Genomic DNA, 17,349 nt, shown 5'->3' on the forward strand with positions numbered 1-17,349 from the left:
TGCTAAGGTAATCTCTTTTACCGACTCGTAGAAAATTATGCTACATTCTACCCAAAATGATAATTGGATTCCATTATAAAAAGGGTTTTTTTGGCAATAGTGATTTAAATCTTTTATTAGTTTTATTCATAAGGAGCTTTAGTGCGAGTATTGTTTGTCTATATGTTAACAGGTTGGGTGTGTTGTGAGGATGAAGGATCGTGGTGAAGGAGATGGAGAAGAGGATGGTTAAGAAGTACATTTTTATTATTTTATTTGATACCTTCCAAGATCGCCCCTGTACAGTGGAAAGAGAGGGGAGCTATTTGGCCACCCGACTGGGCAGCGTTGTGAGGAGGCTTAAGGTAGGGGTTGTAGGAAGGGATTCATGCGAATTTTGCCCGGAATTATATGAAAAATAGATCGCGGTAGCTCGTTCCACATACGAGCCAACTTACACAAAAATGAATCGAACAAACTACCCGTTTTCATGAAGCCAAAATCAACTGTGAACGGCTCGTGTTCGTCGAGTTTCACGCACGTGCACCGGTGCACCGGGATCAATGCTGCTAGCTGTTTAAAGCAGGCTCCATTAAAATACCTGTAGAACAGACTCAGAATGTGGAGAGAAGAAAAAATCGTGAATTTTTGGCCATGCGGGGTTTTGAAACCTTGATCCCTATAAAAAAAGAGCTTCCACTTTCTCTCGGAGGTTTTCCAAAAGCTTGGTTCAATATTTTAAAGAAAAGATTTAAAAAGTGTTTGTTTATAAATAAGGCGTTTATTCGATAGATAATAATACACAAGACAAATAGTTCTAGTTATATTCGGGTGATCTGCCTCTAAAATTGGGCATTGGAAATTTGATGTTTTTTTTTACAAAACAAACCTTTAAAAATATGTTTGTTTTAAATTAAATTAATTTTAATTTTATCATAATGTTTTTAAAATGAAATGCATTCTCTTCAAATGGCGTAGTGCAATGAGTAAAATGAAACACATTTAGTTCAAATGGCGTAGTACAATGGGTAAAATGAAACACATTCCGTTCAAATGGCGTAGTGCAATGGGTAAAATGAAACACATTCAGTTCAAATGGCGTAGTACAATGGGTAAAATGAAACACATTCCGTTCAAATGGCGTAGTGCGATGGGTAAAATGAAACACATTCAGTTCAAATGGCGTAGTGCAATGGGTAAAATGAAACACATTCAGTTCAAATGGCGTAGTACAATGGGTAAAATGAAACACATTCAGTTCAAATGGCGTAGTGCAATGGGTAAAATGAAACACATTCAGTGCAAATGACGTAGTGCAATGGGTAAAATGAAACACATTCAGTTCAAATGGCGTAGTGCAATGGGTAAAATGAAACACATTCAGTTTAAATGGCGTAGTGCAATGGGTAAAATGAATCACATTCAGTTTAAATGGCGTAGTGCATTGGGTAAAATCAAACACAATCAGTTCAAATGGCGTAGTGCAATGGGTAAAATGAAACACAATCAGTTCAAATGGCGTAGTGCAATGGGTAAAATGAATCACATTCAGTTCAAATAGCGTAGTGAAATGGGTAAAATGAAACACATTAAAATGATGCAGTGTAATTAATTAAACGAAACACGTTCAAATGGCGTACTGCAACGGGTAAACTTAAATATGTTTATTTAAAACGGCATAGTGCAATTTGAACATGAAAAATAAATTACTTTTTTTAATCCTAGGCGTAGTTCAAAAAAAGTGCAAAGGGTCTAATATGAAACACGATCAGTTCAAATGAGGAAGTTCAAAAGAATTTTTTTTTAAATGTATAGTTCCTAATGGCATACCACAAAAGGCTACAAAACACAATTATTCTTTCTTTTCTTCTTCCACAAACTTAACAATAACTTCATTCTTTGCCACACTGTCTCCCGGCTTCAGCTCCTTGACCTCTTTAACCGTGGCATCCCTGCTTGCCTTCACGACGTATTCCATCTTCATCGCCACGACGACAAACAGCGGCGCCCCTGCTGGAACCTGCTGCCCGGGCTCCACCAGGACCCTGTCCAGCACTCCGGGCATGGGAGAGCGGCCGGAATCCGGGTCCAGGGCGGGGCCGGACATGCCGAGCTTGGAGTGGTAACCCGGAGGGGGCTTCTGTAGGACTGTTTTGCCATTCTGGAAATAAATAAAAAGAATTAAAAATAGTTACTTTTTATCTAATTAGGCACATATATACCCGACGGGAGAGTCGGGAGACGGGAGACGGGAGACGGGAGACGGGAGACGCACAGTGGGCTGACAATCGCCTTTCATAGACATAGAGACTTGAATTTTCAAGGGTATTTTTTTTGGCTAGAAATGGATTCTGCTGATCATTACTATGCTATAAAATGTCGTACGAAGCAATTGCGTGTACAAATGAAGGAGTTATAATTTTTTTAAGAAAATATTGTATGGCGCTGACATTAAAAATGAGGCTATCTCTGGAATCATAAGGTTGGCCGTTCTATCCTTACACACAGATAATACTACTATTTATTTGTATTTTTTTGACATACTTCATATTGTGGCACAAGGTGCGATTTTTTTTTTTAAATCCTAAAGTGGAAAAAAAATCTATTTTTTGTTGATGATTCATTTTAATGCTTAAATGCTTTTAGGCTTGCAGTGTAAATAAAATATTGTAAACTAGACAAATCATACTCATATGTAAAGCATTTAAGCATTAAAATGAATCTTCAACATAGAAAAGTTTTTTTTTTCAACTTTGAGGATTTAAAAAAAAAAATCACTTGTTTCGCCACAATACGAAGCATGTCAAAAAAATACAAATAAATAGTAGTATATTTGTGTGTAAGGATATAATGGTCAACCTTATGATTCCAGAGATAGCCTCATTTTTAATGTCAGTTCCATACAAATTTTTCTTAAAAAAATGATGACTCCTTCATTTTTACACGCAATTGCTTCATACAAAATTTTATAGCATATTAATGATCAGCAGAATCCATTTCTAGCCAAAAAAAATACACTTGAAAATTCAAGTCTCTATGTCTATGAAAGGCGATTTTCAGCCCACTGTGCACAGTGTTTTGGCTTGCAGTGTAAATAAAATATTGTAAACTAGACAAAGCATACTCATATGTAAAGCATTTAAGCATTAAAATGAATCATCAACAAAAAAAAGATTTTTTTTCCACTTTAGGATTTAAAAAAAAAAAATCGCACCTTGCGCCACAATATGAAGTATGTCAAAAAAATACAAATAAATAGTAGTATTATTTGTGTGTAAGGATAGAACGGCCAACCTTATGATTCCAGAGATAGCCTCATTTTTAATGTTAGCGCCATACAAATTTTTCTTAAAAAAATTATAACTCCTTCATTTGTACACGCAATTGCTTCGTGCGACATTTTATAGCATAGTAATGATCAGCAGAATCCATTTCTAGCCAAAAAAAATACCCTTGAAAATTCAAGTCTCTATGTCTATGAAAGGCGATTTTCAGCCCACTGTGCGACGGGAGACGGGAGACGAAAGTTGTGTATGTGATAAAAAATGTACGTATAAAAAATAAATTGTTTTCAATTTCACTTAATTAAACTTTCGTGTTTTAACATTATTCTAAATCTATAAAGCAACTTTGTATAAGTTTGTTTGTGGTGAATTTCATACTACAACATAAAATAATTTTAAAGCAATGTTTTCATGAAAGAATATTGTAAAAAGTTAATTTTTTCAACATTTATAATTTACGAACACATAAAAAAAACGTGCCAATTTTACTAGCAACCTTGACAAGAATATTGTAAAAAGTTAATTTTTTCAACATTTATAATTTACGGACACATAAAAAAAACGTGCCAATTTTACTAGCAACCTTGACACGTCTGCAGTCAGCACATATAATCAATAAATCTATGGGGCATATTATGACGTGTCCATCATACTGCCATAACGTCGCGAGATTGTTATTCAATCATTGTAATACATTTATAATTTATATTGCGGAAAACACAACCAAAACTTAGGTTAATCTATACAGGGTGTGAAGAGACGTTCTTGACTTATTTAAACCAGTGATACCCGACATTTGGAGTAAAAAATGTGAGAAATTTTGGAATCCGCTGACATTTTTTTTTTACATAAACCGGCAGTAAGAATAATGAAAACGTGTAAGGAAGGAAATTCATACATGGCACAATACGGCATGGCAAGATCAAACACAATCCTTCATAATCATATTATTTCCACCTTAAAAATGAACCCAGTTTTCAGGTACACTAGAATTCTCAACCTCATAATTTCACTCCTAACCATTCTTTCAAACGCCGGGTACACGTCCGATGTACATCCGACATTTTTAGTCAATGTGTTTTACCTTATCGAAGAGATATACGGTTTCAGCGTCCAGTACAACATTACATCTGGATTTAGCGTCGTCAATAGTGGAGTTCAGCACCCAGCGGTTTGCGTCCTTGCTGAGGGTTCCTGAAACGGCGCATGTCTTTCCCGTTGAGGTTTTCACTGTGAATGTTCCCGGAATCTTTTCATAGATTACCTTGGCGGAGACATCTAGCGGAAGAAATACGAAACATTACACTATGCATCTTTTATATGAACATTAAAAAATCGTTTCTGGTATAATATGGTGATTCTTGACTGTAAACCAGTGTAGCGAAGGTTGCCCTGATGATAGCCAACCTTTGATAAGAAAGAGCACCAGATGAACTTGTTTTGGGAATGATTGGAATGAGCCATCTACGGGTAAGGTATATTAAAATGAACAATTTAGTATTTTTTTTAAATAATAAACTGAATTGAATTGAAATGAAGAAGAAAATCCCACCTTTGCCGTTGTATTGAAATTTGAACTCCCTCTCTAGTTGGTGGTTTGGCCTCCAGCCCACGGGTGGAACATGTATTCCATAGTCCCTCATTTTCTCTGTGGTCTCCAATTGGTCTTTCAAAATCTGGAATAAGAAATTGTTCTTTAATCTCCTGACTTTCTGGTCTTCTGGCATAAACACAGTGCAAATAAGTCAGTAATATCATGAAAGGCAACGACTATGTTGCCTCGCAACTCACCGTGGCCAAAGTAGCTTGGATCAGCCTATCGTCGCTGAGGACCTCCTGCGGGAACAGGCTGTCTCCGTGGTCCCTGATGAAGGAGGTGTGCACGTCTCCGGCGCGGAAGGAGGGATGCTTGCACAGGTCTAGAAGGAAGTTCACATTGGTCTCCAGGCCTGTGATCTGCAAATAGAAGAAAAATCAGATAAAGATAAAGATAAAGATAAAGATAAAGATAAAGATAAAGATAAAGATAAAGATAAAGATAAAGATAAAGATAAAGATAAAGATAAAGATAAAGATAAAGATAAAGATAAAGATAAAGATAAAGATAAAGATAAAGATAAAGATAAAGATAAAGATAAAGATAAAGATAAAGATAAAGATAAAGATAAAGATAAAGATAAAGATAAAGATAAAGATAAAGATAAAGATAAAGATAAAGATAAAGATAAAGATAAAGATAAAGATAAAGATAAAGATAAAGATAAAGATAAAGATAAAGATAAAGATAAAGATAAAGATAAAGATAAAGATAAAGATAAAGATAAAGATAAAGATAAAGATAAAGATAAAGATAAAGATAAAGATAAAGATAAAGATAAAGATAAAGATAAAGATAAAGATAAAGATAAATATAAAGATAAAGATAAAGATAAAGATAAAGATAAAGATAATAAACAAACAAATAAAGATGAAAACAAGTTACTAATAACCTGATACTCTGACAGTTTATCCTTCATCTTATCCAGCGCAGTCTCCCTCGAGGGGGCCCACGTGACCAGCTTCGCGATCATGGGGTCATAGTGCACGGAGACCGCATCCCCCTGCCGCACCCCAGTCTCCACTCTGACATCCGCAGCCCCCAGGGGGGCCGACAGGTGTTGCAGGGGGCCCGCGCCGGGCAGGAAGCCCCCGCGGGGATCCTCCGCATAGATACGCGATTCGAATGCATGCCCGGACATGGTTATCTGGGACTGTGTCACTGGCAGAGGAAGGCCTGATGCGATCTTCAGCTGCCATTCTACTAAGTCGGTTCCTGAAAGAAAAAAATACGTTTAAAATTTGTAAGACCGCTATTTCAGTTACTTTTTAAGCTCACCCAAAGATATTTTATTATTTTTATTAATTTCTATTTAAGCTATGTTTATACATGATTATGACTGAAGTGGTAACTATAGTGAGTTATATATTCCATAAAACATATTTTTGAATCATATTATGCACAATTTAAAAACAAATACAACCTATGGACATAGAAATTGCAAGTTAATTGCGACAAAATTCATACAAAAACAAAACAAAACAAATTTAAAATCTTAGCTAAGCATTGGACCATCAACAAATATCGTGCAATAGTTAGTCAACTCACACAAATCTGAATTAAGAAAGGTCTCTAATAATAATAATAATATTTGGATGATTTGTACAGCAAAATCACCTCAAGGGCGCTGTACAAATATATAATACGTTTCTACAATGATCTATGTTATTACTAACTATATACGGAGATAATATACAGTACCATACTTACCTGTTAGGTATTGTCACCAAATACAAATGCCAAATTGAATTACATAATAAAAGTCGAAAAATTCCTCAATGCATGTAACCAATAATTTTATTGAATAAAGAAACTTAAAAATAAAAATAAAAAAAATTAAATATTTTTGCTTCCAACACAAAAAATTTACTTTTCGAAATTAACTTTAAATGTAGGTACATATTGTTAAAATAAAATATCCAGTCTGTCTTTCTCACAGGGTACATATTGTTAAAATAAAATATCCAGTCTGTCTTTCTCACAGGAGTAATAACTCCTAGTGTGACAGTCTTAGTAAAAAATATGTGTAAACCCTACTTCTTCTTCTTCAATGGCGCTACAGCCCATTTCGAGCCTTGGCCTCCTTTAACATGAGCCTCCACCGCCCTCTGTCCTCGGCCGTCGTCGTTTCGTGTAAACCCTACTAAAATGTATATATGTACAATAAACCAACAAAAATATCCTCCTCACTAGGGTTTCCTGCTCTGAGGCGGCCTGTAGTAGTTTTTCACGTTATTTTATTGTTCCGTCACGCCGATTTGCTTTTGACAGGCCGTGTGCTGACCAATAGTATGGTCAGATTTTGAACTGTACAGTTTGAAATCACACACGTCAACTATAATCACGGAGTGCCGTGAGCCGTACAATCGTATCGAAACGTTCGTTTTGTAAAAACCAATGTGTGTATTATCGCCGGTTATTTAGCGGAATAATCCCTTAAACGTATTTTATCGCAACTATCGCAATCCAATTCAACATAACGAGTGCTACCGTACAACGATCACCGTTCCAGTGCTGACAGATGATTTTCGAGATGCAGATTTCGTTCGCCACCCGGTAAGCTGACTGTGAATTAACCTTACAAATTGTGTTATCGCATTCGCCTGTCATAAGCCATAGGCGTTATCCATGCTTTATCCGTGTGGAATAGCCCTTTAAAATACGTCTATCCCAACCCTTGTTCGTTCCTCGAACATGTATTGATTATCCAAAAGTCTGAGCAGACTTTAGTTAAATTTGCTAGTTTCTGTATTTTTTGTCTGTTTTTGTAGGGCATTATATTAATTTCACACTACGAAATTTAATATTTCTCTGTCCAAATACGTAGTAAAATTGGGAATAACACTATATTATGGCTTATTGAACTGGTTATGTGTGTATATTGTGCAGTGGAATATTCAGATATGTTTTTTAGTTTAAATAAAACATGTATTTAATAAAATTTGTGTACACTGAAAACCTTAAAATATTTAAATATTTCATTAATCGGAGTTCTAACCGGAACTTTCACAATTGTCTTAAATGCCTACTTCTTGCTGGGCTATATTGATCCGCTCTGTGTGAGTACTCAAGGCAGATCCCCATCCAGTATCCCGTACTCTATTTGTGATTAGCACAATGCGTAGTATACTTTTAATGTCGTTTATACTGATGATATTACGAATTTCTAAAAGAGTACAGTTTAAAGGTTCATTAACCAAATTGTTTTCGGGTAGGAATTCTTACAACCCAACCTGATCCGTAACATTCCTGAGACTGAAAACCTCCAACAAGTAATCATTATCACGGAAATATCTCGGCGCTGTGATGCTAATATGGGTTACTAGTACAAAATTCGCGGTAGACTTGTGCGGTCCAAATTCAGATTTCAACTGTTCAAAGTCAAAAGGGACAAAGTCAAAAGCGTACGGAACAAATCTCTCCAGGAGAGCGAAAATAATGACAAACAGAATTATATTCGTTATGATAGGAAACATTTATTAAGTAGCCCACTCCAAAAAGTGACTTTGATCACCATGTTGTTATTTTGTTGACTCCTCGAACAGAAATATATATTTTAAATACACTTTGATAGTTTGAACATATGCAATAAATATGACATAAGATTTTCCGGCACAAATTTTTATATAAAAAAAGTTATTTATGGTCGAAGTTAAAAATTTATCGTAGTCACCCCATGTTATGGTGCCTACTTAAGCTATAAGATAATAAACAAGTAAAAAAAAGTGTAAAAAAAAGAATCAGTTCTTTCCAAACATGAAATCACGACCACCATTCTACAAATTACCCAACAATCAACCCACACTAACACCAAGCTAATTTACAATCAAGACATTCACAACCACAAAACTCGGAATAACAATAAAATCCGCATTCCTCTAACACACACTACGAAATATGGAATAAAATCTCTTAACTATATTGCCTACACACTCTATAACTCTCTTCCAGATATGTATAAAAACAGATCCAAAAATTCAAAATTACTTTAAAAGAATATTTTTTAAAAACATATAAAAACGAAAATACGTAATTCTTGTCATGTTGTACTTTTTGGTATATTTTTCTCTCGTTTTCTATCCCCTGTATTTGTAATCGAGCATCTATTTTTACCAATGTATTAGTGGGTAAGTACCTTCTTCTAAATTCCTACCTGCTCTGTGCTTATGTGTATATCCCTGTCTGTTTCTTTTTTGTTTCTTCTTGTTGGTTCTACTCAACCTCCCTTTTTCTATTTGTGTACTGTTTCGTATGTGAAACTTATAATTTTGATATTAATCCAATACCAATTTATAATAGTACCTATTTACTCCCATCTATGTATTGTAAGTTCCTCTCGTCCTACAATGAGTTTTGTAACTCATCGGGATTGCTCTAGCAATAAATAAAAATAATAAAAAAATAAATGCCCCGGGTGAGGATTGAACTCACGACCTTAAGATTATGAGACTTACGCGCTGCCAACTGCGCCACCGAGGCGATATCATCACTAGAGCTAAAATAAAAATTGATAAGATGGCTTCATGTTGGTTCCAATATATTCTTCGTCACTATTTTAAAAAATTTTACGTCCATTTTCATTATTTCTCCTTCATGTCTCTGTATTATTAATTAAATTTGAATCTTGTCTGGAATTATTCAGTCTTACGGATCGTTAATTTCCAAGCAATCTCGTCAATTTTAATTTTCTATCGCAAATTTCTCTTCGTTATTATTTACTCTAATTTTCAAAAATTGACAAATTATCTCGTCTCGACAATCTGTATTCATTAAATTTATTATTATTCAAACACTTGCTCGTACCGTGATAACATGAAGTCAGTAATAGATACGCAGATGTGGCGGATCTATTTAACTGCACGGAAGTTAGGTACAAGAAGGCTATATTATCATCACTTTTCAATCAATATTGATTTAACATAATTACATGTACTTGTTTCTTTTCATTCTGATGTCAATGTATTTGATTATTGTTTATGGTATACTAGTAGCTAACCCTTCACTATTGGTAATGTATCTGTCACACAGATGCCACAATGTTACTGTCAAAAATGTATGTCATTCTGGTGCAGAGATATTGCATGGTATTCCTTGGGCATCCCCGACTTTTTCTACCTGTCAAACACTCCTGGCACTAATAAGAACTAACTTTGAAATTTTCAGCGATATCGGTGGACTACTTTTCGAGTGTTGCGAGCACAAACATGCGCAGGCTGATTTTTTCATATTATTAAGATTTTTTAGCTGACGTGTACCCGTCGTTACTCGACTTTTCTCTATTTTCTATAAATATAATATATTTAAACCTTCCAGAAGAAAATTTCTATATGATGGTGAAAACCCTATCAAAATCCGTTGAGTAGTTTAGAAGAACTAAGCTCACAAACAGACAGACGTGAATAGCGCTTTTGTTTTATACCATTTAGAGATAGCCGTTCCTGTTAATTCCACCCTATAGAATAAATAATAACAAGAAGTGACTTGTGGGCGTGTTTCGTGATCCAAATATTTGCCTAATCGTGGCTTAAATTTCCAATACAAAACTGTATTTACGAAATCCAAATGGATGGAGGTTTAAGATTTCAGGCGAATGTAAGTAAGAAAGGGCGCTGGGGTATTTTGTTTTCATTCAAATTTGAAATGATGTGATAATTGGGTAACTCCCTCAAAGTGCCTGCTGACCTGTGATCATCTCTGTGATGGGGTGCTCAACCTGGAGCCGCGTGTTCATCTCCATGAAGTGAAAGGCGTGCGTCTTCCTGTCCAGGATGAACTCCACGGTGCCCGCGCCCACGTATCCCACGGCTTGGGCTGCCCTGACAGCAGCACTGCCGAGGGCCTGACGGGTTTCATTGGATATCCCTGGCTAAAACAATGGTTGATTTAAATAGAATCAATCCTAGATATTATGTCAGCTCCTTGAAGCCATATCAGATCATTGGAGAGGACCCACCCTTTCCCGACGGCTGTGTGAGGAAACTGATTGTTTAACCTCCTTAGCCGCACACGTCAGAAGCTAAATTTATTTTAAAACGATTCTAGACCCTCCAATGTCCCTGCATGCATGATTGTTAGTAACATAAAAATATACAAGCCGCGTATCGAGGGCAGTTTACCCCACTATCACGGGGCAGTCCCGGCAAGAATGAGCCATATCAGATCAGGAAACAAATGTTCTACAATCTACGCCCTTAAGTAAAGTTAGGTTTTTCGATTCAGAAATTAAGAAAACATCGGCGAAATTAAGAGCCGAAGAAGATTTGATTTAGCTGCCATTAACCAACTTAATTTCGATATCCACACAAAGAGGTACATTGAAACCTGCGAATAGCGTGTTCAATGAGTGCATTTTATATCCCGTCAAGAAACAATGACCAAAATAGCCATCACAGAAAGATCCAGACAATAATTTCCTTGTAAGACAAAGAGAAAAAACCACAAAGGTGGGAGAGACCATGGAAGATTTAAATACACTACTTGGCAGATGAAGTGGGCTGACGCATGAAGATAAATTTTCCTATTTAAGTTGGGTTGAGCCACCGAGGATTGGCAAAATATTTTGTTGAAGTCTGGACGCTTTTGAAGAAGATACAAGAAAAGAATCTTTGTTAATGGCTACTTACAGCTGGAGCCTCTTCAATGATCTTCTGGTGTCTTCTTTGCACAGAACAATCCCTCTCAAACAGGTGCACTGCGTTTCCGTGCATGTCTGCGAATACCTATAGAATTAAAAATATAAGTTTTACGCTCATTTCTTCAAGAACTGAGTAAAGAACTGAGTATTCATTATAATTTTAGAAAATATATAATAATTCTTCAAAAATATATATTTGAAATATTTTCCTTTTTTTAAATAAAAGTTATTAACCATACCTGTACTTCAACGTGTCGAGGGTCAGTCACATAGTTTTCCAGCAGGACATTATCATCTCCGAAAGCCTTCATAGACTCTAGTTTGGCTGACTCCAAAGCGAAGAGAAAATCTTCTTTGGTCTCCGATATCCTCATGCCCTGTAAATATGATTTAACACGTTATGTATACGTTTTCAATGATTCCTCTGTATTTACACTGAGAATGATAATCAGAAAAATTTATTTTATGTTAATAAAGTCAATTTAAAGTGGTCCCAGTACGCTTCCTTGAGGTACGCCGCAGTCTTTACTACATGACATTATTATTTTCTGTACTATTTCGTTGTCGATAGTCTTTCAACCGTGCACTATTTTACAGCAAATGAGCTCCCTTTAAGAAATAGGTGAGTTAAAATAATTTTATTTTAAAGTGGTTCCAGTATGGTTTTAAGGTATTTCAAATACGGTTGGTAAACCGTATTTGAAATACCTTAGTTGATTTTAGTGATGGAACATTGGATTTTATTGGCTATACTCGTAATGTCAAATCAATTACAGATTATGAAATTGAAGCGATTTGTTACCTTTCCGCCGCCTCCTCTGACGGCTTTTATCATGAGGGGGAACCCTATCCTGTCGGCCTCCTTCTGCAGTCTCTCCAAGCTCTGGTCTTCGCCGTGGTAGCCTTGGATGATGGGAACTCCGGCTGCTGACATTATGGACTTGGAGGTACTGAAAACCGAACGTAATTCATCATTCAGTTGAATTGAGCAAAACTTTGTGAACTTTGGAAAATTTAGAAAAAAAAACTGGATGGAGAATTTTAGGCTGAATCGAAAATGGTGAGATTTGAGGGTTTAAGGTCATTGAGGTACATTTTTTGATAACAGATTATTAATACTGAAAATTAGAAAACTATTGGTCGAGAACAACTTTAAATTATAGGTATCTTGAAGTTACAAGTGCTTAAAAAACTCATTGTAAACATCATGCGTAGAGATGGTTAAATATATTATATGGAATTTGTGAAATCTCTTTAGGGTCTGAAAACATCAAAAACTGAAAGCATAAAAACTTGTTATTCTTTAAAAACATTATATTCGGAAAAAGGAGTCATCCTTCGCGCCATTGATGAATAGGCAGGCAGACATCAAATTATTTGCTTGTCCCAAATTTCACATTAAAAAAGCAAACGTTTTAGTTCACTTCTTCTGGATTAACTTAAAACCTTTTCAACTTCAATTATGCGAATCGATAATATCTTTTTTGCTGGGTGTGTTGTTGGAACGATCATAAAAAAGGCTTAAAACATTCAAAGCAAAAAGAAGAAAGGTCACCTTTTGATGCCCATATCCCGGATTGCCGTGGCAGGCGGTCCTATGAAGATGATTCCTTCATTTAGGCACTTCTCCGCGAACTCGAGGTTCTCTGACAGGAAGCCGTATCCCGGGTGCACAGCCTGGCTACCAGAGCGGCGACACACCTCCAAGACCTTGTCCCCCCGAAGATAGCTCTGCTGCGAGGGCGGAGGGCCGATGTGGTACGCCTCGTCTGCCTGAAACAGATATTACTTTGCTGCAACTGAAGATGTACTGTAGTTGAATGTTCGTGACCCATCGTTTGGCTGTCGAACGCGAGCACCCCCTCTTCGTACCACACAACCTACCTACCTCAAACACAAAGTTCAGAATGTAAACATCACTAGTAAATGTGTAATGGTTGTGTTCGTTTCTGGAATGGAGACTATTAACCAAGGTATGTGAAATTCTGTGCCTACCGGACCTAATTTGTTTGTATCTAGTGTTGTGTGGGATCGCAGCACTGTACATTGGTATGATCTCAACCGTTACCAGAAAACTGTAACCTGTTGCAAACTTTTTTAACGGTTAATAATTCTAATTTCTTTGTTGATTGTATCGGAGAATTTGAACAATTCATCAAATTTCAAAGTTCATTTTCAAGCTCTGTGAAAGATTTTTTCAAGTTCTGTTTTTATTTCAGTTTTGTCAAGCAACTAGCCTACAACGATATAGTAACAGAACTTGAATAGGACTTTCACAGAACCCGAAAATGAACGTTGAAATTTGATGAATTGTTCAAATTCCCCTAAACAACCCGTCCTAAGTGTATGTTTGTAAAGGGGCGGCTGCTTTATGAGGTCAATTGATCCTCCAATACTATCAGACGACATTAGTTCATATAAAATATATCGTAAAAATCAAATAAATATTTGTCACACATATTTGTTCAAATGACCTTCCACTTCTGGAACCCCTAGAGTTACTTTTGGGTACATTATATATGCATTCAAAAAATCATTATTATCACTAAGCATTAATCTTCGATTTGGGAGACGGGTATGTGTACCGCCGCCGCGGGAACCATTTATTGTATAACCAACAACCCTGCCATAGGTCTCCCCAAGTGGTTCGCTACGTATGGTGACTTAGCAAGGGTGCCCGGGTTGATGGGGGTGAGGTTTGTCTCAGTCTTAACGGCGCATGCGTTTGCCCACCTACTGCTTAGCGGGTCGGAACGGGAGAGACTGGTTGAGGACCTATGACGGAAGACCTCATGGATTCATATGATTGTCACTCCTGGACATATTCTTACTTCCCCCTGATAGCTTGTTCCTTCGCAGTACGTCCTTTACTTTCTTTCCCCAAAAAGACCCTATACAAAGCAACCCTGAGGATTTTTTTTCCTCAAGGTCTCCAGTGTGGACCTAATGTAAAAAAGCAGGCCCACCATTTCAACGTGCATGGAGTTCTTGTCCACATCAGAATAGACCGCCACAGTCTGGATGCCTAGTTTCCTGGCCGTCTTGATGACCCTGCAAGCGATCTCTCCGCGGTTGGCGATTACCACCTTCTCGATGGGACGAACAACCACCGAGCTTTTGAACTGGCGCGCCTCTGCAGTCTGACAGTTCCCGCGGACGCCATTGCAGACACTCTGGCGGGCGGTTAGCGAACTAAAAAACGAGGAAAATTTTAATATTTGAGGAGGCTTCAAGCCGAAAATGTATATATTTTTGGTATTCCTTATATTGTAGGTAATAGGAATTAAAATTGCTTGACAAACGGAGTCTAGAAACGTTCGATTTCAAGCAAAAAACTGTTTTTTTATTTATTTTATAAGAAAGCAAAAAAGTTAATCAAGTGAAACTGTCACAGATAATCTTTGCTATAATACTGTAATTTTTAAAGTTGTTTCCTTTATGCGTTCATACATTTCTATTGAAAAAAAATATTTTTTAGTAGTTTGCATTTATATTTTTTATTGAGTAATTTATTTTTTTATTTGTATTATTCTCAAGCGAAACGATAGGAAAACCTTCAATTTATCTAAAGCATATTTTTTGGTATTCATAATGTACACCAATTCGTTACAAAGATTAATCAAAATAGTGATTTGGCATTAAGCTTCGCCTCAATTACAGACCAAATAATGTTTTATTTAAATATTATCATACATACTAATTGCGGCTGTCTGTGATGTGCGTTAGTTATTCCTGCGTGAAATCGATTTCAATGAACTCAAATTTGCTTTGAATTTAGGTGTCATTTTCAAAATTATAACTGATTGTGTGAAGAATTCCGACAAGCGTTAAATTTCCGCCTATAATATAATATTTTATCAGAAAATATTTTAACTGTCATTTTCAAAATCTGCACTGATTTGTCGATAATTCAGTACCGTGATTTTTCACCGATGTTGATATATAAAAGTGCAAATTTCTGTCAGGTTCTTCACAATTGCATATTTCACAAATCTCGGCGTGCGCAAGTAAATTTTATTTGATTTAAATAATATTTAGTATACTAGCGGCACGTTCCAGAGTGAAAGATACTCTCAGTATCGCCATAGTGTAAGACCACCATTCGGTTGAATTCGATTGAATCGTTGCTTGAAATGGCTTTAGCCGTGTTTGGTGACCACATATAAATATCCAGGTCCTCCCCTATCTTCCTCCTTCCCATCTCCCTCCCCTCCCCACTACCTTTAGCCTCACAACTTACCCCAATTGAGGATGCCATAGCCTCATTGGGTCCAAACGTTTGGGAGCAATTGGAACTCTTGTGCGACAATCACATAATTAAAAAATATATAAAAGAAAGAAACAAATAATTCTGCAAACGTTTTATTCTTTCCGCGCTTTTTTCAAACTGAGTTTACATGTTTTTTGGGAGGATTTCGGGTTTTTAAGTTCTTTAGTTCTTTAGTTCTTTAGTTCTTTAGTTCTTTAGTTCTTTAGTTCTTTGGTTCTTTAGTTCTTTAGTTCTTGAGTTATTTAGTTCTTTCAGTTATCCTTTTGCGAAACTAGTGCGTTCCATTACATATTTGTAGTACCTACTTACACAAAATTGCTTAAATACATAACATAACATATTAATTGATTTAAATAGTATCATTTTTATAAGTTAATCATTTTAATATTAAAATTAATAATACTAAATTAGCGAATAAAAAAATGTAACTTACTTTCTGCCGACTTTATTCAAAATCCACAAATAATTCATTTTTAATAAAAAAAAAACCACTGCTAAAAATTATGCACCAAAACTGTAATTAAAAATAAGCAACTTATGTAATTTGAACACAACGGATTATTTACAAAAGCCGACAACTGTCAAATTCGAGATCATAAATCATTGATAAAAAAAATTATCACATAATGTCACACGCGAATACTTTAAAGATATACGATGGTACACAGCACCGATTAATATTGACAAAAAGCCATCGAAAAACTACTAAAACCACAAGTATTACAGTGAAATACAACTCAATTTATATTTTTATTGCAAGATTTTTGCTGTAGTTTGGTTATTTGTGTGATGTAACGCGGGTAATATGTTATTTACGATATGTTCGCTAAGTTTTTGACTGAATTTTGGGCTCGGTTGTGAGTTTGCCGCATGGGACAGGGACTTATCAGCTGAGTTGATAAGAAAGTACTGGTTCTTATCACGAGCAACAGCTAAAAATAAAATACGTCAGTGTTTATGTAAAAACAAATAGGTCCGTATTGGTTTGAGTTTTAAATGGTTTAAATAGTAGGTATATCTATTTGTTTATGAACATTCAAACCTGGTTAATTGCTTTGTAGTTTGTCAGCAGGGACCTATTTTATGTAATTACATGGTACGTTTTCAAACAGTGTATATGTACAGGGTTTTCCAATAAGAGGTGTTATTTTGAATAGCCCGCTATTTCGGTAGATGTTACTTTTAAAGCTGTCATTTTTTTACATTTGACAAGTAGAAACTACGCCATTAATAAAAATGGAACGATACACGCTTCAACAACGCATTGAAATTATTAAAATTCACTTGAGTGAATCAAATGCAAATCATCTTGAGTGATGAGGCCCATTTCCACCTCGATGGCTTCGTCAACAAGCAAAATTGTCGCATCTGGGCTCGGAAAACCCAACAGTTATTGTGGAAAAGCCTCTCTATCCTCAACGTGTGACTGTTTGGTGCGGTTTATGGTCCGGTGGAGTCATTGGACCTTACTTTTTCGAAAATGAGTCTGGATCAACAGTTACGGTGAATGGATTGCGCTATCGAGAGATGATTAATGATTTTTTATGGCCGGAATTGGATTGTATTGATCTGGACAACGTTTACT

General features: G+C 36.0%; 1 protein-coding gene and 1 non-coding gene across 2 annotated transcripts; both read right to left on the reverse strand.

Moving 5' to 3' along the window:
- Positions 1–761: 761 nt before the first annotated feature.
- Mccc1 (Methylcrotonoyl-CoA carboxylase 1) lies at positions 762–16,651 on the reverse strand. Its single transcript, XM_089647582.1, has 12 exons — positions 16,198–16,651; positions 14,461–14,686; positions 13,050–13,267; positions 12,297–12,444; positions 11,734–11,871; positions 11,484–11,579; positions 10,543–10,726; positions 5,753–6,075; positions 5,055–5,219; positions 4,816–4,939; positions 4,348–4,541; positions 762–2,140 (listed from the first exon to the last, which is right to left on the reverse strand). Exons 1-12 carry the CDS (start codon positions 16,233–16,235, stop codon positions 1,832–1,834), a joined length of 2,163 nt encoding a protein of 720 aa, XP_089503708.1. The 5' UTR covers positions 16,236–16,651; the 3' UTR covers positions 762–1,831.
- TRNAM-CAU (transfer RNA methionine (anticodon CAU)) lies at positions 9,267–9,339 on the reverse strand. Its single transcript has one exon. It is a non-coding gene; the product is annotated as a tRNA-Met (tRNA).
- Positions 16,652–17,349: the final 698 nt, after the last annotated feature.

This window comes from Hesperophylax consimilis, chromosome 26 (assembly GCF_061612785.1).
Source record: "Hesperophylax consimilis isolate HC1 chromosome 26, BYU_Hcon_1.0, whole genome shotgun sequence".
In the NCBI taxonomy this organism is placed as follows: Eukaryota; Metazoa; Arthropoda; class Insecta; order Trichoptera; family Limnephilidae; genus Hesperophylax; species Hesperophylax consimilis.

What these genes read in the sequence shown, in the direction of transcription:
- Mccc1 (XM_089647582.1), bottom strand. Translation starts at nt 16,235, where the DNA reads ATGAATTATTTGTGGATTTTGAATAAAGTCGGCAGAAA. An exon ending in CTCGACACGTTGAAGTACAG is followed by an intron (nt 11,580 to 11,733) that starts GTATGGTTAATA and finishes TTAATTCTATAG; the next exon opens with GTATTCGCAGACATGCACGG. An exon ending in TCCAAGCTACTTTGGCCACG is followed by an intron (nt 4,940 to 5,054) that starts GTGAGTTGCGAG and finishes TTCTTATTCCAG; the next exon opens with ATTTTGAAAGACCAATTGGA.